Genomic DNA, 27,101 nt, shown 5'->3' on the forward strand with positions numbered 1-27,101 from the left:
ATGACACTTCCTCTAGCAGCCCTCTATACCGTTGAAAGCTCTCACATGATTGTCTAACCGTCAACGTCACCGTAGGAGATGGAACTTGTAGTTTTTTAGCTGCATTTTTCTCTTTCTCTGCAGTTAAAAAACTGCCGATATAAAACTTCATTACCCACAATTCCTTGGGTTCGCAAGGCCTCTAGCGTCTTATGTAGCGATAATAACAGGTTAGCGGCAGGAAAGGCAAGCCCATTGACGGTCTTCGTCTTCAAGATAGATATATTTTTATGCGCCGAAATACAGGCAGGCTGATTAAGTAGCTAAGTTTAGAAATATTTAATTGAGGGAAAGTCATAAAAATGGTAAGTTTGATTCTGTGTTATTATTCGCTAGCATCTAGAAAAACCTAGCCTAGGCTAGGCGACGATGGTAGCCTTGCTAATGCATCGAGAAACAGGAGTAGTAATGAATTAACAGTCATGAAGAACTTAATATATATCATGATTGAAAACAATATTAGTATTTTTTGTTTATAAAATTGTCTTAAACGACGAGAACCAACAAACAGCTTATTTTAAACTCGACTTAGTAGCATAAATTAGCTCTCTTGTCGATTATCTGAACGAAATGCCTCGTTTTAGGATAAATTCCCATGTGATTAGTTACGGAAAATATTAAGGAGCCTGATGGACATTTTTTAAAACTAACACAGATTCAGATCTGTGCAGGAAAACTTTCCCAGATCAGTGTATTTTAGTATATCTTCACGATCACTGAAACACACACACACACACACACACACACACATACTGACTTCTGTTCATGTACTTTGTTTAAAGGAGTGTGATGATGATTGTGTTGTTTTGTTTCTCTTGTAGATTCGCTTTATTCTGATCCAAAACAGGGCAGGAAAAACTAGACTGGCCAAATGGTACATGCAGTTTGATGATGATGAGAAGCAGAAGCTCATTGAGGAGGTTCATGCTGTAGTGACTGTCCGAGATGCCAAACACACTAACTTTGTAGAGGTATTTTTCTTTTCCTTTTTTGGTTTCTCCCCAAATTTCAAATCATGTCCTGTATTTGGATTTAATTAATATTCAAACGAACAGTGTCTGTAATAGTTTAGGCACATTATTGTAATGATATTTTCCCCCACAGAACCAGGACCGTCTGATCCCATGTTCCTCTGTTGGTTTTCTGTCACTTAAGAGTACTTATGAACTCATGTAGTCCTCCACAGTAAGAGGCCTGTCCTACGTTCCCAGATTTAAGGACAAATTCAGGATTGCAGAATGTCAAAAATAAATGGATGATTGCCGGAGTTGTAATAAAAATAAAAATAAAACAATTGCAGCATAGAATAATATGCTAATAATAATGGTGCTGTTTATTACAGAACTGCTCATTAGGTTCAGTAATAAACACTCAGTATCCATGTCGTGGTTAACAGGTAGGAAAAAACAGCAGTTCTTGACAATTCTTGTCACAGCAAACCTTGAAGTGTAGTAGGTACTTTCTAGCTATATATTGAAAGTTTGTAGACAGTTTGTGATGGTTCGGCATGTTTTGTTTTACGTGATCGTACCATTCATAGGTAATGCATAGCCAATTCATAGGCGATTTAAGACATGTGGCGTCAGAATCAAACGACCGAGAGCCCTAAAGAATTTTAAATTTGGGATATTTTGGCATGCTCTCGCAAAAGGAATATGGGAAAGACCCCTAATAGACTATGAATAGGTATGCATACAGATTAGAAACACCCATGAGTTAACTTTGGAAAGCGCTGGGAAATAGAATGACCAAGGAGATGAAATTTTGCACTGGAGCGGTTTTACTCAACTATAATTTAGTACATATTACCTCTACTTTAAACTGATTATTAAATCAAACCAACACAATATCAGAGAAGTCCTGGAGGCTTGAGATGCTTCAATAAAATTTTCAATTATTTTGGCCCATTATAAAGATAGCCACACCCTGTATATGGCCTCCATGAGCATTCATCTATGAAACAATATCTGTTTGTACCTTTAGTAAATAAATTCATCAATCATGATACAGTAATGTTGTTGAATGTTTCACCTTAAAATGGTAACACTAGGGTCGAGGGTTCTCCCTGTGATTGGTGAGTTAACAGATTAGGCTAACTGGTATTCCTAAATTGCCTATAGTGTGTGTGTATGCGCCTGCACATGTGTGCCCTGTGTCTGGCACCCTGTCCAGGGTGTACCCTACCTTTCTGGGACAGGCTTCATGCCCCCTGTATACAGGATAAGCAGTAAAGGTGATGAATAAATGAAGAGAGTTAACCAGCCCCCTAACAGCTTGTGTATCTTTAAGCTTTCATATTACCCAATTCTATATGTTTTTATAGAATTCCTTTTGCAGGTTATGTAAAGTAACAGTCAAAAGTTTGTATTTATTTTCTACATTAGAGAACAGTACTGGAGATTTCCAAACTATTAAAACAAGAACAGTTCCTTTAAAACAAGAACATTTACTTATTTTAGGACTCGAGGGTCAGCTGTAACAGTATTGTCAAGTCCATTTGCAAAACCAATCAAGCACCATGATAAAAATGTCTCTCATGAAGACCATTACAGGAAAGCAAGACCAAAACTTGCCTCTCCTGCAGAGAAGACGTTCATTTAGAGTTACCAGCCTCAGAAATCACCAGTTAACATCTTGGATTATAAATGTTATGAAGGCTTTACCAGGGCATTAATAGCAGCACATCTCACTATCAACTCAAAGCAGATTATTGCACATTGTAAATGCTTTTAGGATTGTTTAACAATACAGAAAGAAATAAAAATCAGGAAAGACCATGTAATAAGGAGGTGTGCCCAAACTTTTGACTGGTACTGTAGCTAAAAGTTCCTGATGCCATTGGAATCCTTTATAAATTCCCATGTCAAATGTGAAGACCAGAAACCTCAAGCCTAGAGTATAAGATCACAAGCTGAGCTTCAACTGAATGCCTGAGGGTTTTTTTCTTATTCTTAGAAATAAGAAAGTCTGTAATAAATTAATAGTGTGTTAACAAATTTCCTCCAAAAACAAATACACATGATTGTAATTACCCCACATAAAATAAAATAAAAAAATGATGAGGTGCTGCCTGTGGTGAAGAATAAAAGCATCTTCTAAATGTGTTTCTCTGCATTGCAGTTTAGGAACTTCAAGATTATCTACAGACGCTATGCTGGTCTGTACTTCTGTATTTGTGTGGATGTTACTGACAATAACCTGGCCTACCTGGAAGGCATTCACAACTTTGTGGAGGTAAATCTTAAACAAGTGCTGTCTTTGCTTATCTTTAGAAACCGTCTGCTTTGAAAAGGAAAAAAAATATATAAAAAAAAAAATATATATATATACCACAAATTAAAAAATGATGTGATCGTAATATGAATCACAATGTATTTAACGAAGCCACACAAAAATCTGGTGATGGGCTTGATTCTAATATCACAATTCTCACAATCAATTGGCAAATATTAGCATTATAGATAATCCTTCTTTACATTTCAGGTAATACGCTGTATAAATAATATTCAGCTTTATAAATATTTTGTGTTTTTTGGCTTATGTATTACAATAAAAACTTTTGGGAATGTAAAGGCATGAAATAAACACAATGCAGGCATAGAAAATGTCTGAATTGCACAAGACCTGCATAATTTGCATGAATCTGGAAGTATTAAATTATTTGTGCAAATGGTGTTTTTCATGCCACTGTCTCTTAAAAAAAAAGAAAGAAAAAATGTTACTGTTTGCTTGTATAGCTTTTTTGCAACTCTGAAGGCATGTTTTTTTTCTTACATATTATACAGTACCTTTTGGAAAATTATGTAAAATATTAAAACTAATATATCATTAAACAGCATGAGACTATGACTAAATGGCAGTCATCAAATGTTAATTTTAAACAAAATGGATGATTCTGTATGCCACCACAGAATACAGTCAAATGAGGTAGTTAAATGTGTGAATGGATGAGTTGGTTCAATCCTTCAAAGTCAATTTAAAAATTAAGCTTTTTGCCCAGTTAAATGCAAACTTCTCAGTACTGCAGTAAATTATATTTAAAAAATGAACAATGATTAATTTAGCATTTCTGGATGAAGCTGTAATGTCAAGGTTAGAGGTTGGCATTGGATCATTTTATTGACATTGACTGTAGGTTTGGATTACAAATGATCAAAACAAACATTACATTGTGTTGCACTAATGTGCATTCTGCATTTGTAATCCTGTGAAAGAGACTCAGCAGTACAGCAGTTTAAGAGCACAGTGACCTGGAATGCTGGGACTTCCTCTGTCCTGCACTGTGCACAACTCCCCCATTACGTTCGCCCTATAATAACCTTTGCTTATAACGGAAGATGAATATCGCTATGCAGACAACCATTTTTGAATGCTTCTAAATAGTTACATTATTAAATAAAATAAAGCAATAGTACTGTTTTCATATAGCTGCAATATCATGGTGCATATATTAATAATGAACCTTATGTTCAAATTGTTGGATTAGGTAAATAAATAAATAAATCTGGGCTCAATCAAATTAAATGGAAATAATTTTAAAGTTTAAGAGGTCCCTGACTACCCAAAGTCATCTTTCTAGTGTTTGTTCTTACTCACTGCTCAAACACATTTAAGGAGATCCGGAGTTCAGAATGATGTCATAAAGACTTACAGACAGGAAACAAGGGAGCAAAATTGATTCTGCACACTTGGTGGGAAGAGTCGAATACTGCTGTACCTTCCCTGTCAATCAAAGCGATGTGGAAGAGGGAGGATAGATACTTCTACAATTTTGTCTATATTATGGTTATAGAATTATAAAAAGCAAAAGAAATTTTTTTAATAAAAAACACTACAATTAATGTGGTCTGTGACCTTAAAAGCTGTAAAGTTTCTTAAAAGTGAATGAAAATGTAGGATTTTTTTTAAAGTGACTGGAAAAAATACGTTTATGACGACCTCTAAAAACAAGAATAATATGTTTAAAAAAAAAAAAAAACTTTTCAGTCAGGAAAGTTGTTGTATGTCTTTGTCTATAAATCATATTGTATAGATTCAAAAAGAACGCCATCTTTAACTATAAGTAGCATTTGTGCATTATAGCCTTGACCTGTGAAAAGGACTGCAACGTACCTCTACTAAAAACACCATGCTTGATACAAGCACAGGCCTATGATTTGTGCATAAAATTCTGTTACATTTTAATAGTTAAGTTATTTCAGTTTCTTTGGAAAATGTCTACATTTTTTTTCATGGTATTTAACATGATGTCATGTTAATTTGTTCACATTCTTTTTTTTTAAATTACAATTCTCACGCTTCTACAGGTCTTAAACGAATATTTCCACAATGTATGTGAATTAGATCTGGTCTTCAATTTCTACAAGGTGAGTACAAAATCCCCAGCCCAACACACAGATTATTATTATTTTAGGATGAATCAGATTTAACACCAAGATTGAGTATCCCGGAAAATCAGGCAACGCAAAAATATACTGATCCTGTAGCGTAGGATTACCATGGTAACAGGTATTCGATGCATAATTACAACAATCATACAATTAAGCACATGCATATAATTTCAACATGGAGGAGGCTTCATATAAAGGGAAAACTGTAAGCAATTAAGACGAGCTTGTGATAATTGCGTTCAGCTTCTCCATCGCAAATTGCCTGATTGTATTTTTAAAAACTGCCTAATGGACGAGACTTAACAAAGCTCGCCCACACCAACAGCAGCAACGGCAAGAGCGGTGAAGACAACGTAGTGCAAAAAATTAGCCCGTCTGCTTCTAATTATAATTCTCACATCTAATCTGAAGGACTTTACGTTGTGTCTCTGTATGTCGTGTTAAATTGGTAGCACTCATCTGTGCCTGATCTGACAGATTTCAGGTACTTTTAATGCAATATTTGCCAGGAAATAGCATGATAATTAAAGGTCATATTTTGACTAATTGTGCGTAACAGCAGTGCTGATGCAGTATTATGCATTCATTGAAATTGTTACTATAGAAACGGCTCATACACAGGGAGTTGTATTAAGCATGATGTGTATAATCTAACACTAACAATTTAAACTATGCTGTTATTTACGAAACAAAAATGTCTTTTGATGTAGTAAAAAATTTAAAAATCTTTTTTATGAACTCCAAACGCAAGAAAATAAATACATTTCATCACAGATTGACTGTTTTAAGTTGTTCTATAGCAAAGTGGGCAATAACAGAAACTTACATTCTTTGGCATTTTTTAATAACTGTAAAAGGAAAGAAAAATATGATCATTAAATTAGGAATAAACAAACAAATGTTACAATTGGGAAAATGCTGTGGCATAATAGGAATAGAACACTGCCACTCAAAAACATGCAGTTTTGCTTTAGTCCTTATTTACATCAAAATGTATAAATAGTACATTTATATAACCAAGAAAATGTACACCAACACTAACACCACATATAAATTATGTCTTAGTTAACTGATGACAGGATCATGGGTATCCCTGACTGTGTGAACTAAAGGCTGGCCTGTCCGGACCGATCCCATGTAAAAGCTAATGCAGCATAAATTACTTGAAAAAAAGTTATAATGATAGCCGCACAATCTAAGTAATTTTATTAAGATATCTCTTATCATACTGCCCAGCTCTAAATGAATGAATAAGGCAGGTGTATTATGATTTCTCTGTGTCTAAATGAGTTTAATATTTATAGAGTTAACGATTACAACAATCATACAATTACATAATGTATTCTTTAGGCAAAGTGTTGCTTTATTTTGTACAAACCTGTCTTGTTTTCATCTTTCAGGTGTACACGGTAGTAGATGAGATGTTCCTGGCTGGAGAGATTCGAGAAACGAGCCAAACGAAAGTCCTGAAGCAGCTGCTCATGCTGCAGTCACTGGAATAGGGACGTCACTGGATCACAGCCATACACCACCACCGCAGCAGCATCCTCTCAAACCTGCTGAAAGCCAGTCTATATTGTTTGTGTATAGATGTTGTCAACAAAATATATATAAATATAACCCAACATTTCAGCCTCTTAAAGCTGTGCTACGTAAGATTTTAAGTGTGTATTTAAAAGCTACAGAAAGCTGAGCGAAATGACTGAATGCAGTTGAAAAATATTAAGCTTAATGTGAAAGCTTGAACCTGATTTCTTATTTCAACTGCCCTTTCAGACCATTAGCTGTCCTTATTACGTGATTACAGGAGTTTTAAATGCCTCATAACGTCTTACATAGTACAACTTTGCAGCCGTCAGGTTTTGTATGAAGTCTCACAATGGCACTGCAGTTTTTTTTGTCCTTACTCTTTTTTTTTATATATATAATTTTTATTAATCAGTGAATTTCAGAATTTGACACAGAGGTCTCTATAGTTAACATTGTCCAAGTCTTTTGCCTGTTTATGTTAAACTTTTCCCATTAAGCCATTAACACTAAGCTGCTGAAAAGTCAGCAAGATGCATATAATACATGTTAGAGCTAAAAATTCTATTTAAAAAAAAAAAAAAAAAAAAAACAATTGGGGACCTGTATACAATCCTGTATAAAATGAGAAAGATCATTACTTACTGAGAATTTTTGTACACATTATATAAATTACACATTTAACCTCATTTCCTTCATTCAAGTAAGAAAATGTCACTCTGGCTTTGCTTAGTTACCAGTACCAACATGCACACAGTCAAACTGTTCTGTGTTAGCCCACTGGCTATATGAGCATCTAAGACACCTTGAAGTTGAGTTATTAGCAGTAATTGTGGCATGTTGGCTAAATGAACAAAGACAGACAGTGATGGGGAGCTTGTTTAGCCAGCAAGGCTGAACAGATCTTACAGCACCTCACAGGGAAAAAATACACAACAAAAGACTGCATCTACTTTTTATCTCCAAATTCTGTGGCTCTGCTCCCAACTAGTGCTTCCATAGCAACAGTGCTGGCCAGCCTCGAGCCTATTTGGACTGGTTTTCAGGATTCTGATTAAGCTTAGACCTGAACCATTACATGCAAGAAATAACCATTCCTTAGTACTATTAGCTTCAGACTAGGCTTAATCAATATCTGTGATTAATCTGCTCATTAAATGTTTGATGTTTTTAAACTGTCTTAATTATTACCTTTTCAATGTTTTTCTTTTTTTCTGAAATATATTATGCACTTGTGAGATTATGGAGTGAAGGTAATGTGTTTTTATTTCCTTTGTCCAGATCAGTATGTACCCATATAAAGGAAAATAGAAATGATAATAGTGAAATAAGGTGTTCTTGATTTTTTTAAATTGTCGTATTTTAAATATGTTTTCAATCCATTCTGATTAAGTTGGCAATGACAAATGAGCTGCCCAGAGTATGGAATCTGGAGAAATAAGATGCCCAAGTTCACACTGTTGTGCTACTCCGCCCTCTACTGGTAAAGGATGGGGGTTATTCAAGCGATGTATAATATCTTATTCTGTTGTCTTTAAAGGGTGGTAGTAGTAGTTTAAAATATACGGTATTTGATAAACATGGTTAACGAAAGTTGTGTCACTTTAAGAAGTCATACATCAAGACAAAGAAATTGGTACAATATTAGCTTACTAACCAAGGCTCCTAACTGTAACATTAGCCATAAAAGTATTTCTGTGCAATGAGTGGGTTTCTGAACAGCTATTAAAAAGGTTAAACTTGCAATACAAAAAATATAAATACATAAATTGGCAATTTTAACCAATGATTTCCTGATTACATATTGAATCCTCACACAGGTTTTGCAGTATTAATAAGGATTGCGTCTTTTGAATTTGTAGTGAGAACTGTGTTCGCATATTGTAGGCTTTGTATAAATTAGTCTATTAATACATTCACAAGTTGCCACTGTGGATATATCAAATATGTAGAAATGAAAAAGTAACAAGTGAAGCATGTTTAAAGAAATTTGTCCGTCTGGAAATATTTTATAATCAGGTCCACACGATGTAAGACTATGCTGGCTTTTTAACTTTTCTTTTACTTTAGTGGAACGTCAAACCATTTAGTTATCGGTTAAGTGTAGAGTTATGTACAGGACTGTTTGAATTTAGAAAATATCCAAAAAATAATTATATAATTTTCCAAAATTGACCAGAATTAAGATCTAGCAGATACTAAATATGATTGAATGAATGATTAAACCACACTTATACTCAATTGCATAAAATATGCCTATGAGCAGCATTTCTTTTTTTTCCCCATTAATCCAAGGTAATACTGCATTTCAATTCATGCTCATTAACCTATTTGAATTAGTTTTCAGGATCCTGATTTAGTTTAATGTTCTGTAACAGTCATTAATTAATATTTTTTGAGCAGTTGTTAAAATTGAAAAATAAATGTCTCCTTATCAACAGTTGTGCTTACATAGACCCCAATATTTCACTAATAATCACATATCATGGCCCAATAAGAATAAAATGCATAGTGTAACCACTTCTACCACAAGAGACTTGCCTGATAGGAAAGAATTTTCTGTCAAAATTAGAGGGGTGGTGTAAACTTATCGGTTCAACAGAAAGATTCTGGCCATGTAAATACTTCATCAGATCATTCCTCTCATGTTACAATAAATCTATTGTTTCAGCTCTTTTACCCAATATGGGGTAACATTCAGCAATGTGACGAGGTTTCCGGAGTGAACTTCATTTTTGGTGAGCTGTAAAAGGTCCTCATGCACTCTTATCCTGTTTAAAATTGCAGGAGCACCATGTGCTCCTGAGACTGGTGCTTAAGTGGAAAGAACAGCAGAAATGCAAATACAGTACTGTTCACTTGAATTACAATGAGGGTGCATATTGGCCATCTTCTTCTATTGAAAGAATTTAATTTTTCAAAAGTTCTCTCCCAGCAGATTAAACTTCACAGCACGTGGAACCCCTTTGCACATGTCAATTACAGTTATGTTGTAATTTCTTCTAATGTTTACCATACTTTGTTAAATAGCAGGTTTTCTAATCTGTTTATTATTAGAATGACAAGTTCCTACAAATAAACTGCTAATATAAAGAATTTAATGTTTTATAAACGTAGAAACCTTGTCAGAGCTGCTGTTTTACAAACATAAACAACATCCGATAACCAATCAGATTTATAAATTACACTTCACAACACTGCTGTAAAAATAAAATCACTAAATAAAATAACCACATGTCACTGCGCTGATGCCAGTGAACAGAGATCAGGCTGATGACTGTTTACTCTACAGGAACTAAGTGAGTGTGTTTGTTTTAATTATGAAAACTGCAAATGAGTTTTCTGAATTACTGGTCGACATAAAAATTAGGATTGTGAAACCCCTAGAGTACGGTCACAACAGCATGATCAAACAGACCAGACAAGAAATTGTATAACATAAAAAACAAGCAAACTTTACTTATAATTGTTAGACTTTAAAATTTAACAAGCACCCCCCTCCGCAAAAGAATCCAATAATCCAAGTTCAATAGTATTTACATCATTGATGATTCAGATATACAGAATTCATAAATGAAAAAAAAAAAAAAAAAAACACTTGTTGCTAAGCAACAGATGAGTATCTGCAGTACATGGGCAAGTCTTTAAACTTCAGAGTAAAGACAGATGTAGCCAGAGACACTGCTGTCAAAATCAACAACTACAGACCAGGTTTCATTTTTTGGTTAGCAGTAATCTTTTTAAGCATGTAACTCATGTTTGAGTCGTATGTACAGTATAAGCTCCATTGTAATTTACAGAATAAACAATCTGCCAAAGCAGGTGTGCCAAATTAATGTCAAGAGGTGAAGGTTGTCAAGTGATTTATTCTTTGTAAATGCCCAGGCATAGTACTATAACATTTCAGAACATGTTAGGTAGACGTTAAATCCTTACTAATTGTAACCCTTTTTAAACAGCTTCTATCCCTCAAGTTACAAAGACATATAGTCAGTGAGGTGAGGCCATGCAGGCAGTCCAAGAATTACATTCAACTGCTCAGTATTTTGCAATATACCATCTACCTAGTATGATAACTTTGGACCACTGATATAAGCTCATTTCTTATGTAAGGAATGATTACTTCTTATAATAATTGCCACTATATAATATTTAGATTACTAAATTTTTTACAATTCTATAGGTAAAGTACATTAACAGTCAAAAAGTGCACTTGCAGAGAGCGGGGGGAAAAAAGAGCAGAATGAGAACCTGCACATGTAACAGAGACGCTATTTAAAATACAGAAGCTAAAAAATGTGTGCGTGAGAGCGGGGCAACAATTCTATCTAACCGTACATATTGTCTTTTCTCTGGTTGAGTGTATGGATGAAATCTTGTGAAGATGGTCTCTGTGGTGTATGGCGATTCTCAACTGGTCACACAGTGCAAAAAGCCTCCTAAATCTTTCGGGATAGTAACATTCTGGATTTCTGTGCACAAAGCAGAAGTGCAAAAACACAAATAATAGCAATCTAAGAGTGTAATATTTTGGGGCCATGTTCCAGCTTGGAGACACTGAAGTATATGACTTTAGGCTGTCGTCTGTTTAAGGATTAAATCGATAAAATTAAATACATTAAAATCTTTTCCACATCCAGAGAGTTGGTGGTCTGTTTCACATCAATAAATAACACAGCCTGATACATCAGATGATAGCCCACCCAGTGCAAAATGGCTTCTGCAGGTTATGAATTGTATAACCTACACAAGACATTCTGCAGTAAATAACTGATATGCACAAAGATAATGATCGGTGATTCTAGAGGGGAAGATCAACCCTCTACCCTTTGTGCTTAAAGGTCTCAGCTGCATATTCTTTTTAGGTACATAACTGAAACTGTGATCTATAGGAAATTGATTTATACAAGGCTATATTTACTAAATCTACACTAAACACAAAGATTGTACCATATGAGCAAGATCGTCTTAGAACCAGGCCGATGAAGTGATATTCATGGAAACAGTAAACCTTCCTTCAAAACTGGTCTGTGCAGATAGAATAACTGGTTTAGGCTGGCGCAATCCAGCCACCATGTTGACATTGCAAGGAATATCTACTTGGAATTGGAGAAGCCTAAATTTAAACAAGAGATATGCAAGTCAACAAATGCGCTGATGCCAGTGAACAGAGATCAGGCTGATGACTGTTTACTCTACAGGAACTAAGTGCGTGTGTTTGTGTATGTGTATATATACACACACACACACATACACACACAAGAATCACAGGATAAGGTTAAATCTGCATGATTCTTCCACACCACCTTTACCATCCCTCTACTTGATCAGAGGTGCCTTTCCATGACCGCTAGGCCACTTCCTTAAGCTCAGTGGTTGCAGATGAAGGTGCAGACGGACTTCATAAAAAATTATCCAGATGTTTCTAGGTATCTCAGCAGGGTTGTGAGGGGGGGGGAGAGATGACACCCAGACACACCTGGAGCCAAGAGAAGAGAGAGAAAAAGACGAGTTCTGACATGAGAAAATGAAAACTTTCATAGATAAATGATTACTTCGAAAATCAGTCCTTTGGGAAACAGGGAACCTACTACCATGCTGACAACTACCAAAAGACGACAAATTTTGTGATTGTTTAGATTATGATCCTTAAACAGGATAATAACCTAAATTATTCTTTAGCCTTTTCTAATTTTTACATAATCATCAATCCCCTCCTGATACCATATTACGATTCTTAGATCCCAATTCTATATTCGAGCATGAGGGCGCGCATGGCTTCTCAAACAGGCACGCGAGGCTTCTCACACACACAGTTTTAGACTAATTTTATCTTGTGTAACCATGTGTAATGAGTGGTTTTGAGACTAATTTGCTCACAGAGTTTAAAGAAAAAGGCAGACCTGAGAATTATCGAATCAAATGTTCGAAATTTTTTTAATACGTAATGTAAGAACCATAAAGAAGCTTCTGTGCTCAGTACAGAATTGTTTATATGTGAGGCAGATCGGCCCATCACTGGTCATGGCCAATTAAACTTAAAACAAGGCAATTCTGGTCCCTAGCCAATCGACCGGTCCATCTCTGTTATAAACGTAATAGGTTTATAAAAAAAAATTTAAAAAAAGATTTTTTTTGTCAGTGTGGTGATAAATGATTTACACTAAACATACAGACTGTACCACAGGAGTAAGCTCATCTCTAAGCCAGGGCAATGCTATGGTATACATGGAAACAGTAAACTTTCCCCAAAACTAGTCTGTGCAGATAGATTAACACATGCTTCCATTGCTGGGTGTTAAAGACTGTGACCTGACCTGAAGCAGGAGAGGTTGTGTGCGGGGAGAGGAAGTGTGTCCTATCCCTAGCAGTTACATTGCTGCTTGACTTGCGCAGCAGTGCCCCGTGGCTGCCTCAACTGCCTTAGGGATGCATCGCCGTACTGGATACCAGAACCCATTCTTTCAGGGTCCAGCTCACCTAAACACAAGACATGAAACAAAGATACAAATTCACACACACAGCAGAGTAAACCTTTAAGTCTATTTCCTGACACACACTTGGTCACATTAAGAATGACCTTACTACAGAATTTCTATTGACATATTTTCATAATGAGTGTTAGCTTACCAGACTCTATCTTATTGAGAATGGTGCGGGCACATTTCAGAAAACCTTCTTCAACATTCTCCCCTGTTAATGCACTCGTCTCTAAAAACATCAACTCTGAGACAAAAAGAAAAGTAGGTTAAAATGCAAAAGCAGAATAAGTGATATGAGGCACATCAGGTGATTATCAAAGGTCATGGGTAAGACAATACTACCACCATGTTTCAGTGTAGAGATGATGTTCTCAGAGTAAAATACTTACAGTAGTATACTACATTATAATAATTTAATCTGCTTTTTAGGTCACAACCATTTCAACTAATGGAATTCCTCTGGAGCAGTTACATATGTGCTAAAACATTATATGTAGCAGTTTTGGAGACTCACCATTCTCTTGGGCAAAACGAGATGCTTCCAGGAAGGTGACCTCACGGTCTGCATCCAAATCTTTCTTGTTTCCGCAAAGGATGATGACAATATTGGGGCTGGCCAGTGTGCGAGCATCAGTCAGCCAGTTAGTCAGGGCGTTGTAGGTTTCTCGACTGAGGGGTACACAGACCACAAAAAACAGAGCCATTTCACTAAAACCGAATTTTGACACTTGTGGGATAAAGAGGCAGCTTAAAGCTTGTTTAAATGATCAATAACAACAATACTGGAAACCAGCACAATGCATTTCTGCTTCTGTGTTGTTGATTGATGATTACAGGATAAATCCTATTACTTCGCATTAAATGTTATTGTTTAAGCAACAATTAAATATGACTCATCTTGCACACAGAACATCAGGAAAGATCTTTTGTTTGACTCCATATTTACCCTGTCACCAAACATTTAAGCTTACGGAGTGAAGTCGGTAATTAGAGATTGTGGGAAAGATGGCAATCATAAATGTAAGGTGATCGACACAGAAATCCTGAAAACGTTTTGCATTATTCAAAAACAATCCTTACAGCACCACTTTCACCAGCACCCTTTAAGGTGGTACCAGCACAAAGCTAGGCTGACAACTACTGTAGATCTTTCAGAGCTGCTGCCTCCTACATTTTATTACAGGCCTGTCACTGCAAATCACACCGTTCCTTTCATTGCATTTACTGTGACAGCATCATGGCACACAGAATAGAGCACTATAGTCATGTCTTTGAATTATGGGTAAAGAAACTAACAGATGATTAAGCCACATAGCCTAGTAATCATGTTATTCATTTTAATAATAATAATAATAATAATAATAATAATAATAATAATAATAATAATTATTATTATTATTATAGCAACAACAACAGTAGAAATAATATTAATAATATCTTAAGAGTCGAGGTCTTCATATGAACTTTGTCCTACCTCGTTATGTCATAAACAAGAAGAGCCCCAGCAGCGCCCCGATAATAGCTGCGAGTCACCGACCTACAACGCCATGAACAGGTAATGTCATTAAATTTTTAAAAAAATGGGAGTTATTAGAGTGTGCAACCAATTGTAAGCTTTTACCTGAAGCGTTCCTGTCCTGCTGTATCCCAGATCTGCAGTTTGACTGTTTTACCCCCAACATTGACAACTCTTGACCCAAACTCCACGCCGATGGTGTGATTGGAGTCTTGTTTGACTGGAACATCATACATCCAGTTTGAATATATTACATTTCATGCTGTTGATGCTGTACCAGTAAAATACTTTATAGTTCATATTTAACCAGAAATCAGCCCAGTTTCATTTCTCAGGAACAGTTTGTACACATAACGGCCCCATTTATCAAGCTTTGACAAAAACTTTACTAAATGTTGCCATAAACTAAACCAAGTTCAAATTTTTCATCAGATATACAAAAGTTTCTTAAACACAGCTTGCCTTCGCATTTACGAGTGCTAAATATTCCATCAGCTTGTTGACAGTTTACAGCGATGTACAGACCGATTTCATCCTCCGCGTATATGGTGATTTTTCTTCTCATAATTTATTAATTTGTAAATAATGAGTTTTATTTGTCTTTATTTACAGGTATGAGTTGGCTAACTTTCTTTATTGTAATAATTTTTTACTGACTGTCAATAATAAACCACAACGTCTTAACACCAGTGAACTTGCATGAGAAGTTATGTATGCATTTTATTAAATTACAGTATATGAATTTTAAATTTAATGATTAATTAATTAATTATTATTATAATTATAAAAAAGTTTTTTTTTTTTCATTTGTAAGGGACAATGTGCAATTATTGTTGTATTGTACTAGAGTTAGTTTAGAGATCATTTAGAGATCTGTTTTTGATAGAAACTCTTTTTAAGTTGCCCTGGATAAACCATCTGCTAAATGCTCTAAATGTAATAAAAATTCGTACTAATACTTATATAAGTAAAAATCAAGTTATCTAATCGAGGCATACATTTACACAAACCCACAAGTAAAATGCATTTTTTTCAAATAAAAAATTAATATTTTTATATCAACAACACATTACTGTAAATGCTTTAAAGATTTGTCCAAAAAATCATCCGTACTCAGCTTGATAAATGGGGCTTATTTTTAATACAATTTTCATTTCCTTGTCACCTTTGACAAAAGTCATTATGAAATGTAAATATGTTTGAGCGTGTGAATGTAAGCAAGCCTAATAAAGCACTTACACTTATTTTCAATAAATTGATGAAGGAGGCAGGATTTCCCAGTCCCTGCGCTGCCAATCACAAGGAACTTAAACAGGAAATCTGCAATACATGGGAAAAAAAGACAAGACAGAAGGAGGGGTGATCAATAAATTACTAAAGATAAACAAAACACTTTGCATTCTCTTATCATTCAAGTGTTGATCTTTTCTTTTTAACACTGTGGTAGGCTTTCTACATAACGCTATTAATCCCCATCATCCTGGGTATCTTAAAACAAGTATGCCATTATTGTTCCAAACGCTAAGACATGTAGAAGTGTAGATGAAATAGCGATGAAATTTGCGAAGAGATTAATCTTGAAAGTCAAAGATGACTAATGATGGCGCCATCATTGAGATTTCAACCCCAGATACCAAAAAATAAAATCACACCCACAATGGAAACATACATGCACACCATGTGACAGTGTCAGATGATGGCATTTTCTCATAATCTGATCCAGAGGTTTGCAGATGTGCAGCTGGACTGAATCAGAGCTTAACCCTGCCTATGAAGATGAGCACAAAATGTCCCAACAGCTCTTTGTGCTGGTCTGAACACAGTAAGGATTCTGTCTGCCAGAGGATGTGACTGGATCTGCAACTGTACGAACCTGAAAGACTAATGTGTTTATTGCAGTAGAAACAAAAAGGCGTACTGTGATTATACTATTACACTTTGCACTTGTGATATGCTTTCTAATATGTTACATTATACCAATTAACCATGATGACTCGCTTTCAAATACGGGCCTGAATTGTTTTTTAAACCAAAATTAAATCTGCATTTTACCGTAGCAACACCATGACTTATTAAATCACCCAGGGGGGGGAAAAAAAGGAGAGAAAAAAAAACCCTTAACTGCTTAACTCTGCTCACTAACCTCACCAGAGAGCCTGTTGTGTTTTCGAGCACTTATCTGCATGTTACATGCTTTGGCGATTAGGAAAACCAAGACTGGGATAAAGATTAACAAACTGTATCATGTTACACCCATGTTGACCGTTGAGTGATCTGAATTTTGGTTTGATTATGTATCATGAATTCCCTAGGTTCTTTACGCTGATTTATTACTACATTATCACAGAGAAGATGCATTATTCTAAACTGTACAGATAAAGACTGTACAAAAAAAATGTGCCTGGAAAAGACAAATTACATCACTGATTTAAGATACAAATATCTCTGCTTATAACCAAATCTCGAATTCTTTTTTCAGCATGAAAAACCAACATCACTATTATTATTATTATTTAATAACTTACTAAGTAAATACTTGTTTCAGTAATTATCCCTACTGCATTTGATAATATCTTCTCTTACTGTATAAGAAACCCATTGTTAATGGAAAACCTTTACTGGCCTAATTTAAGCAACACTGCACGTTTGCGAGGTTTAATGTTGCCATGTTTACTTCAACAACATAGTGTTAAGCATCACGAAAAATGATATGGTGTTAATCATGCCTTCCTTCTTACCACACACAAAGTGCCATGAGTGCCATTTTTTTTTAAACAACCGAATCTGCATTTCTATTCTGAAAACTCAATGCTTGGAGGGGGGAAAAAAACCTACACAGTAAATAGGGAAATGAGTCAAGTGTGCTACTTTCCTTTACTAATTACTAGCTTTAAACAAACATCACTGGAGTTCTCAAATCTAATGTTTTGAAAACTCTTAACAACTGACTCCACATGTCTGAGAAGCTTTACCGACAAATACAAAAACACTGAACATTACTTTGTCAAAGCTAATAAATCGTTACCTGGTGTTCTTCCCTAATCTAAGCCTGTGATGGCTTGAAAGATTTTAATGGCAACTCAAACTAAAAGCTCGAGCTGTGTATTTACACAGCTGCTGTGCAATCGAAAAGACTTCCGTGCTTCATCTCGATAAAAGCACCAAGGTGACAGCAGGTCCAGCTTTTTACTGTGACTCAGCTTTAATCTTTGATAATTTTTTTCTCATACCATACAGAGTTTCTTTAGTAAGCTATCATAGACCTTATTGAAAATCACTTAATTAACACAAACATTTTTGCTGAAAATCCCCCAAAAAATTCAGAGTACACAAAAACAACAACAACAACAAAAAACAAACACTATTCATCGTAATTTCCTCAAGTCCTAAATACTTCAAAGGAAATGTACACAGTCACAGCCAGCAATGTTGGGCCATACTTGATCACATACATCATTAAATATCTTGACTGCACGAAAACAGACTTGAGCAGGCAGCCAATCAGGAGAAAGATGGTGCACAAGATATCCAATCTGATCTTACAGGCAAAAGGGATTAAGGACTGATTGAGGTAAGCTTATTTCTTCTCATTGAACAGTTGATGGGTCCTTGATGGATTTGGTGCCCCATCATAGTTTAGCTAGGGAACTCCTGAGCGTTAACTTGATAAAAACTTGTTAAAATTAGACAAGACAAAGTCGTCTAAAGTGTCTGATTTTCTTTGATAAGAAAGACTTATGTGTCTAGATGTTAGGACAACCCTTATCCTGAGTATGGTTTCATAGAATGGAAGAGAAACACACTAGACAGCATGATACACATAGAACTTCTTAAAAAGTTGTGACGAGATGTGATGGTTTTGTCCTCTACACTATATTAGGCAGTATAGCTGGTTAAATTTATTAAGTGGACTTATATTATTGTTAGTGGACTCAGTGTGGATTCACCTCTATCTTTACCACAGACAACTTTGCATGAGATTACGATGACAAAGTCACATTGATGTCCACCATAAAGTACAATATTTGTTCTCATAATTATCCTTTATTTTAGAAATCGTAGCATTTAACGATACACACTTGGGTTGCATCCCAAACCACATAAAAGCTTGTCAAAACACCATTAGCATCTGCGCACATTACACAGCCATGTATAATCTTGTGTGCACTCAATGTTATAAAAACAAATTCTCGTGATAAAGAACGGCAAAGCACAACCTTGCATTACGAAACCTGGCTCTGAAAGTAGCTTACAGTAGCATTTTTTTTTTTTACAAGTAAGGGGGAAATTGCCAGCTTTAACTTGTTAAGAAGACACACAATGTGCCAGGCACAGACACGAGAAATGGAAGCGATGCTTGCCTCATCTGGAGAGGCGAAGCAGCTAAAGAGATCAATATGAACATTATTGGTTCTTGGGAAGATGTACATAATTCACTGTAGGTGCTGGATTTCAGCAGGGAAGACAGGGGATGGGGCAAGCTGAAATGGACACCTACATGAATATTTTATTAGAGTACAGTTCAAATACATGAAGCAATAAAACCTAAGAGCTGTACAGATAGTAAAGCAACCACATGCAAGCCTCACTGTGCAGACATTAAATAAGGCTCTACATGATATGTGAGTAAAACTAAGTAAGATATCAGGCTATATAAAATCAAACCTGAACATGTATTATCACCACACAATGGCACCCAGTTTTTCTTGTTAAATCGTTAAAATAAATAAACAAATAAAAAAGCAACAACCGAGTACCAAAGACAACCTGATAAGTGTATTAGCAGGCGACGACAACACTGACCTCTGTACATAAACTCACCACTCGTAAACTCGTAATCTGCACCAGTGAACGCTTATCACATTTAATGTTAATCTATTTTCCTGGTGAATTCAATGACAGTTCTAATCTTTATAAGACAGCAGACTAAATATTTGGAGTAAAGGGGTTGAAACTGATGTCAGGAAGAAGGTAAATACCAAGAAACAGGATTTATCCTTTACATGCCGTAAGACTATAAACAAACTGCAAACTCACACTCACCCTAAGAGGAGTATACTTTTTCACTGGTATCCAGTCTTGAGTCACCCCCCCTCCCATTTTGTCATATTAAATTATATTAAATTATGTTGATTAAACAAAAGAAATGAGAACAAATGTTTTACTTTGACTTGCTGCAAAAAATATATAACAACCTCAGCAGCAACCTCATTTCTCCTCTCGTCTGTTCCAACAACTCAGTGTACCACTCACCCTCCTGATCATCTGTCATCATCTGCATATGCTTCTCACTGGTTCAAGCCTTGAGTTAGATGGTGTTTTTATGATTGAATAATTCATAGATCAAATTTCATAGTTGCTTATCTAACAAACAAGTAAACATTCCTTACTAAATGGTCAGGTACAGGGACTGTACTTAAGAAATGAGGGGTGGCTCAAGACTTTTGCACAGTACTATATAAAGATGTGCAGAAATAGCAAATTGTACCACCATTATTATGACTTGCTTATTTTTTTCCTTCCTTTCAGACCGGAATATACCAAATGTTAGTCATGGTAAGAAGTGACAATTCAAAACACATTTCTAATTTTTTTAATTTTGTTAAACTTTTTTTAATTCCTCTTTATACATTTACATTTGTGGCATTTGACAGATGCCCTTATCCAGAGTTCTTACATTTTATCTCATTTTTTATCTAAGCAGTTGTGGGTTGGTGCTGGGGTCATAACCTGTCCAACACCCACTGACCCTTACTCTTAATAGAATTATAATTTACGCTCACTCACTCACAGTCGATGCCGCTTTATCGTGTGTACAAGTTTGCCTGGGTTCCTGGAACCTACCTATCGCAGGAGACTTAGCAGGCACCCTGGATGGGGTGCCAATTCATCAATGAGACACATATGCACACATTACATACACATACATACACTCTACAGGCAATTTGGGAACACCAATTAGCCTTATCTGCATGCCTCTGGAATGTGTTGGGAAATCTGAGTACTCAGAGGAAACCCACCAAGCACAGAGAGAACATGCTAACTCCATGCACACAGACCCAAGGCGGCAATTGAACACAAGAACAAACAAACAAACAAACAAACAAACGGTCCCTGGAGTCACCACTTCTGCCCTTCTGCCCTTCTGATCCTAGCCCTTCTGATGCAGAAGAGCTACTACAAAAAAAGTCAACGAAGTGTTAATAATCCTGTGCTATTACTTAAGTATTTCAGTGCACACATTTTACCACAAAATATGGGTGTTTACTTCCTCCTATCCCCCCCTTTTTTATCAGGCACAACTTTTTGAAAGAAACATTTATTTAATTTATTTTAGACATTTATAAAGCCCTTGATTAACAGTGCAGGCCATGGGCATGTAAAGCTGTAGGTCAAGCCAGGTGAGGATGATGGTTTTCTGTTGTTAGAAAAAACATTATCCTGGCTCCTGATGTCACCTTCATGCTGTGTAATTTATCTAACCACAGTAAATGCACCTGGATGTTAACAGCTGTTAAGTACACCTGCTAGCTAGACAAGTCCTCCAGCTCATTATGTAGCGTAGAGTAGATGAGAATGGGCTTTACATATCAGTTATATTCTGACAAACAAAAAATATGAGCTACTTAACATCCTTTTTTATCAATCTACAAGTGCAGCTGGTCATCTTCAATTTCAAAAGCAGAACAACTGTAAATATGCACACTGCAAAAAAATATGGTTAAAGGTACAGACATTGAGTCTTGTATGATCTGTAAAACCACTGAGAGCTAGACCACTGCACACGAAGGCAGGATGTTGTCTTATCTGGTGTATAGCTAGCTGTCAAAACCCCAAGAGGTTTCTGTTGATGCATCAACAAGCTAGCTGGAGAACTGTACAGGATGCTATAGAGAGCTACATGACTGTTTGCTAGGTTGCCCGCTCGCTAACTGCGTTAAGTGTATACATTTACCGTATGTCTCTGACATGGCGACCACACGTTTAAACCGAGCTGTACCCAATGGCGACAGTTTTTTCCTCCCAAACTACTCTGTTGTCACTCCGGTTAACGGCACTCCAATGACGTTAGCCTCCAGGCTAGCTACTTTCCACTAACACCACACCGCTTCCTGTTTTACAACAAGCCGAGTGCGTGCACACGCCGATTGCGTCATTACGCACGTTAGGGCAACGGCTCCTAGCTGACTCTGGATCAGCCAGATCTACTTCAGACCATATATATATTACTATATGGACAACAGTATTTGGGCCAAACCTGCAATGACATTTTTTTCCAAATACATATCCTTAAATATGTCGTTGGTTTTCCTTTTGCAGCTATAACAGCTTCCACTCCTCTTGAAAGTCTGTCCACAAGATTTCTGACTGTTTCTGTGCCCATTCATTCTGTAGAGTAATTATGAGGTGATGTTGGCTGAGAAGGCCTGTCTCACAGTCTCCGTTCAGTTCATCCCAAAGGTGCTCGATGGTGTTGAGGGCAGGGCTCTGTGTGGGCCAGTCAAGTTCTTCCAGTTGCATGGTTTCAGGTTGCATGTAACATAACTTTCACTGATTGATTAGCCACCATAGAGTCCAGACATTAACCACATTGAGAATCTCCTCTTGTATCATCAATACAAGAGCTTGGGGAGAAATGAATGCGACTCGGACGAAAATAAATGTTGTCACATTGCTTAAGCTTATCAAAATGATTCCATGGCTGTAATCAAAGCAAAAGGTGGTCCAACAAGATATTAGCGTTTACATTTTATTTTATCTAGGCATTATATGAGGAGTACTGTGCAAAAATATTAGGCACCATATTATCTTTAGTATAAATGTTGCCGTATATGTATATCATGTCTGCATTATCATGTACAAAACCATTTAATAATTTTTAAACATACCTGAAAAATGCTATACATAAATAACATTACAGAAAAATATTTGCATGCCAGAAAAGAAAGCAACATATTAAATGTTGCTTTTGTTTTCAGATGGAAACAAAAAAAACCTAATGTAGGCTTCTGGGTTTTGCATGAAAATAGAAAGGACCAAGTATAATATAAATGTAAAAAAAAAAAAAAAAAAAAGGCATAGTCCAAACTAACTAGTGACATCTATTAAATGGTGTTATTTTCATCAATTTAAAAAATGTACCAATGTTCATGCCAGTAACTGTTATCACAACGTTAGAAGTTAATAACCTAAAACAGTTCTTTAGCAACCTGAACAAGATGTTTGCAGGATGTATCTGCTGTTTTTTCCAGTAGTGTAAATGCATGTTAACATAACATCAGTAAACATACTGAAACATGGAAATAAAACTTTTATTTTAATGAAATGAAATGGAATGCAAGTGGCACAGTGGCTTAGTTGTTAGCACTGTGGCCTTGTATCGTCAGGATCCAGGTTCGATTTCCACCTTGGGTCTGTGTGCATGGAGTTTGCATGTTCTCCCCGTGCTTGGTGGGTTTCCTCCGGGTACTCCGGTTTCCTCCCACAGTCCAAAGACATGCAGTTTAGGCTAATTGGCATTACTAAATTGCCTGCAGTGTGTGCAAGAGTGTGTGTATGCCCTGTGATTGATTGGCTTCCCATCCAGGGCGTACCCCTTCTCGTGCCCTGGGATAAGTTTCCTGGGATAGGCTCCAGCTTTCCAGATAAAGCGGTAGAGACAATGAGTGACTGAGTGAGTATACAATGTAAGCATAATTCCATTTGTATCAAGTGAGCAATATGCTTATTTTTCATAAATTCACCACAAGGTGGCGGCAAAAGCATTGAGAATATTTTCCTATCCTATGCACAACCCCAGATTTCAATATTATCCTTTTTTCTTTAAGACATGAAATGCTCCAAGTAAACCATTTGGTGTGTTCTTAGTTCTGATAATCCTGATGAGTTCTATGAAAAGTTTGACAAAGTCATTTATAGGGGCAAATATGGGCAATAATAAACTTATGGGCAATATCATGATTTTTTTGATCAAACACAATAACAATTTTGAAACTATAGAGTAAAATAAAAACATTATATAATTAGACTTTTTTGTCTTTGAATGAAATCAGATTTTTTTTTAAAATTGTGAAATTCTTTGCTATGCTTAGTCTTTATGCTGCTTGTCACAAGGATGACCAAGAAACTGGTATTCTTCTTTTCTTCTTGCCTCATTTGTCTCTCTCTCTCTCTCTCTCTCTCTCTCTCTCTCTCACACACACACACACACACACACACAAACACACACACACAGCTTTAGAGCTCCCATCGTGCAGGACTGCCCGGGGCAACAGGTGATAAATTACAGAGCCCTCTACCACTATCTCTGTGGTTTCCTCCCTATCTTTGTTCTCCTGAGACATACCCGCCGCCACCCCCATATGCACACACACACACACACACACACACACACACACACACACACCCGCCTCTCCCTCCCCAAACCTCTTCAGTTATTTTTAAGAGCTCTTTTTTGTCTCGGAGATTAAAAGGAGGAGGAAGCTTCGTGTGAGGGCACGGATGTTTTCTTAAGGTTGTCTAAACTATGAATAAAGGAAAAGAGGGGGTGCTTTCATTGTGGCCTCTTACTCTGGGGTAGAGACCAAACCCATGAGGTACCACTCTGTTCCACCTAAGGGCTGATATTGTTTAGACTGCAGAGGAGCCAAGCAAGTGTGGCCTTGGACTCACTCGTTAACGCAGGAGACAGATTAGGGGTTAAGTGGAGTCTTATTCTGACACACACACGCACATACATATACGCACATACATGTTCTATGAGCACATATATATACACTGCAGGAGAGACATGTCAGGGCCTGTAGCTTAAATGACCTCATAGAAGCATGAAAAACGAGGACAGAATGTGTATTTGAGGCATTGAGCTAAATCCAAAACGATGGTGCTAAAATGATGAATCATTTTCCAACTTGAATCAAGTTACAGCATTGAGTCACAACTTCATTGAGAGATATGGCTAATCTCTGTTGTGTTTGTTAAGTCTTTTATAAACGAGACTGGCATAGCCTATTAGCAACGAAAAAAGAATGGGATAAAGCTCAAAAAGAGGTCTTTCTGGTTTGAACAACATATCAAATAATACAAACGTGCAGCAGACTGTGCTTTAAGCTTATAATGCATTATTACTCTGATTAATGCTTAATAAATAAGACACTGGGTGTGGCTTTCTTCTCAAACTTTCCAGAAGACTTCCAAACCTGCAGAAGGTCAGAAAGAGGTGTGGCAAGTGTGTAAAAGACACCTTTTAAAAACAAAAATGTCCGAATGACCCACTGGACTCTAAGGGAGTACTGTATGAATTGGGGGAGGGAAATTATTGGTGACTTTGACAATGCTGCGGTAATGCGAAGAAATGATCTAAACAGAGTATTGCTGAGCTTCTGTACAGTGTTGAGCAATAATCTCTCCATATATATTAAATAAATATATTCATTATTTTATTACTTTTGAATGCAACCTAGGTGGTATGGTGGGGTAGTGGTTTGCATGCTTGGTGGGTTTCCTCTGGGTATTCTGTTTCCTCCCACGGTCCAAAGACCTGCAGGTTAGGCTAATTGGCGTTCCCAAATTGTAGTGCGCGAATGAATGGATGTGTGTGTGCCCTGCGATGGATTGGCACTCTGTCCAGGGTGTACCACGCCTCGTGTACCAGGCCCCCCACATATTCTTTTATCTTCTATACCGCTTATTGTTGTCGTTGGGCCTGGCACAATCTGGTATGGCCAATTAGCCTAATCTGCACACCTTTGGACTGTGGGAGAAAATCAAAGTACCCGGCGAAAACCCATCAAGCACAGATCCCAAGGCGAGAATCAAACCCCGACCCTGGCGGTGCGAAGCCATAGTGCTAACCACTATGCCACCAAGCCATCTATGTTTGTTAATATGTGTTGAAAAAAAAATATTCATCCACATATCATTGAGACTTGCAACTTTATTGAAAGCTGATGAGCCTGTAGAGTTTGTTAGTACTGAACAACTTTTAAGATACAAGATTAAGATACAAGAATGGTACTGTATAAAGCTACAAATCAGTTAATAACAGAGTTTATCAGCTCATTCTGTGATTAATGCTTAATAAACCAAATATTGCATACTGCATATTGTCTTTGTTATTATCTCAGTTACTACTTCATTTGATTTTATATTTACAAAATGTGCCTCTTCCTACTTGCTGTTTACTACCTCACCCTTCTTGTTTAAAGGGTATTCTGTCCACAGCTAAAGACCACCAACTGGAAAGATTTAGTTCATTTCTGTGAGCTCTCAGACATATGCCTGATGAAAAATAACCAGACTTATGAAATTCTGGTTTTTGGTTCAATATTATTACAGTATTAAAATATATTTTATACACCATCAGCCATTACATTACAATGCAGTACATTATGCCCAGCATTTCGTGGGATCCCGTTGTGCCACTGGGGCGGTTCTGGCCCCTTCTTTGGGTGCTGTGTGTTGTGGGCTGGGTGGGGCCTCTGTGGGTCGGACTTGTTTGTCTGCACATCCCATGGTACTTGATCAGATTGGGATCTGGGAAGTTTGGAGGCTGGTTGGTGACCTTGGGCTCTTTGCCTGCCTGGCCTTGTGCAACGTGTGCTTTGGTGCACTGGGTGTTCTGGTGCCTTTCTATCATGGCCACAATGATTTTTTTTGTCAAGTATGCTGCATTAGGTTTTCTGTCTGATTTGATCAGACAAGCTAGCCTTTGCTCCCCATAGGCATCAATGAGCATTGTGTGCCCATGATCCTGGCACCAGTTACCTGGAATATAATTGATATCAATGTTAATGTGTTAATGTTGTTTGGTGTTAATATTATGGCTAATATATAAGTGTAGGTTGAAGGCAATAAGGTGAACGGTGTGATGGATGTGTTGTGTAGCATATGCCAACCATCCCATCCTCCCATGTTCCATTCAGGGCTGTTGCTGTGAATCCTAATTATCTTTTTAGAGATTTCGTTCTCATGTCATGTTGGCATTTCAGTCTAACCTCAGGCCAACAACCCGCAGAAGCCTGCCACAAAGAATTCGAAACTGCATCATCACTCTGAATGAAAGAAATGGCCTGGAAGACCATTGGTTGAAAGAGGGGCTTTCTGGGGCAGAGTGTGTGGCCAGTGAAAAGTCTACTGGGAAATAAA

The 27,101-nt window shown here is 36.7% G+C and overlaps 2 protein-coding genes across 3 annotated transcripts; one reads left to right on the forward strand and one right to left on the reverse strand.

The window, feature by feature from the left end:
* Window positions 1–167: 167 nt before the first annotated feature.
* ap2s1 (adaptor related protein complex 2 subunit sigma 1) lies at window positions 168–8,276 on the forward strand. The gene is made up of 5 exons (XM_053507196.1): window positions 168–344; window positions 861–1,010; window positions 3,160–3,273; window positions 5,346–5,405; window positions 6,830–8,276. The coding sequence occupies exons 1-5, from the start codon at window positions 342–344 to the stop codon at window positions 6,929–6,931; spliced, it is 429 nt and encodes a 142-aa protein (XP_053363171.1). The 5' UTR covers window positions 168–341; the 3' UTR covers window positions 6,932–8,276.
* A 2,109-nt stretch (window positions 8,277–10,385) lies between these two features.
* rab4b (RAB4B, member RAS oncogene family) lies at window positions 10,386–22,052 on the reverse strand. Of its 2 annotated transcripts, none has more exons than XM_053507195.1 (8): window positions 21,910–22,052; window positions 16,194–16,274; window positions 15,060–15,174; window positions 14,913–14,975; window positions 13,953–14,107; window positions 13,587–13,682; window positions 13,274–13,436; window positions 10,386–12,435 (listed from the first exon to the last, which is right to left on the reverse strand). In XM_053507195.1, the coding sequence occupies exons 1-7, from the start codon at window positions 21,923–21,925 to the stop codon at window positions 13,321–13,323; spliced, it is 642 nt and encodes a 213-aa protein (XP_053363170.1). In that variant the 5' UTR covers window positions 21,926–22,052; the 3' UTR covers window positions 10,386–12,435; window positions 13,274–13,320. The 2 variants fall into 2 exon arrangements, with proteins under 2 accessions (XP_053363170.1, XP_053363169.1); XM_053507194.1 differs by having other exon boundaries at window positions 10,386–12,441.
* Between the last annotated feature and the right edge of the window lie 5,049 nt (window positions 22,053–27,101).

Source organism: Clarias gariepinus, chromosome 11 (assembly GCF_024256425.1).
Source record: "Clarias gariepinus isolate MV-2021 ecotype Netherlands chromosome 11, CGAR_prim_01v2, whole genome shotgun sequence".
Classification (NCBI taxonomy): domain Eukaryota; kingdom Metazoa; phylum Chordata; class Actinopteri; order Siluriformes; family Clariidae; genus Clarias; species Clarias gariepinus.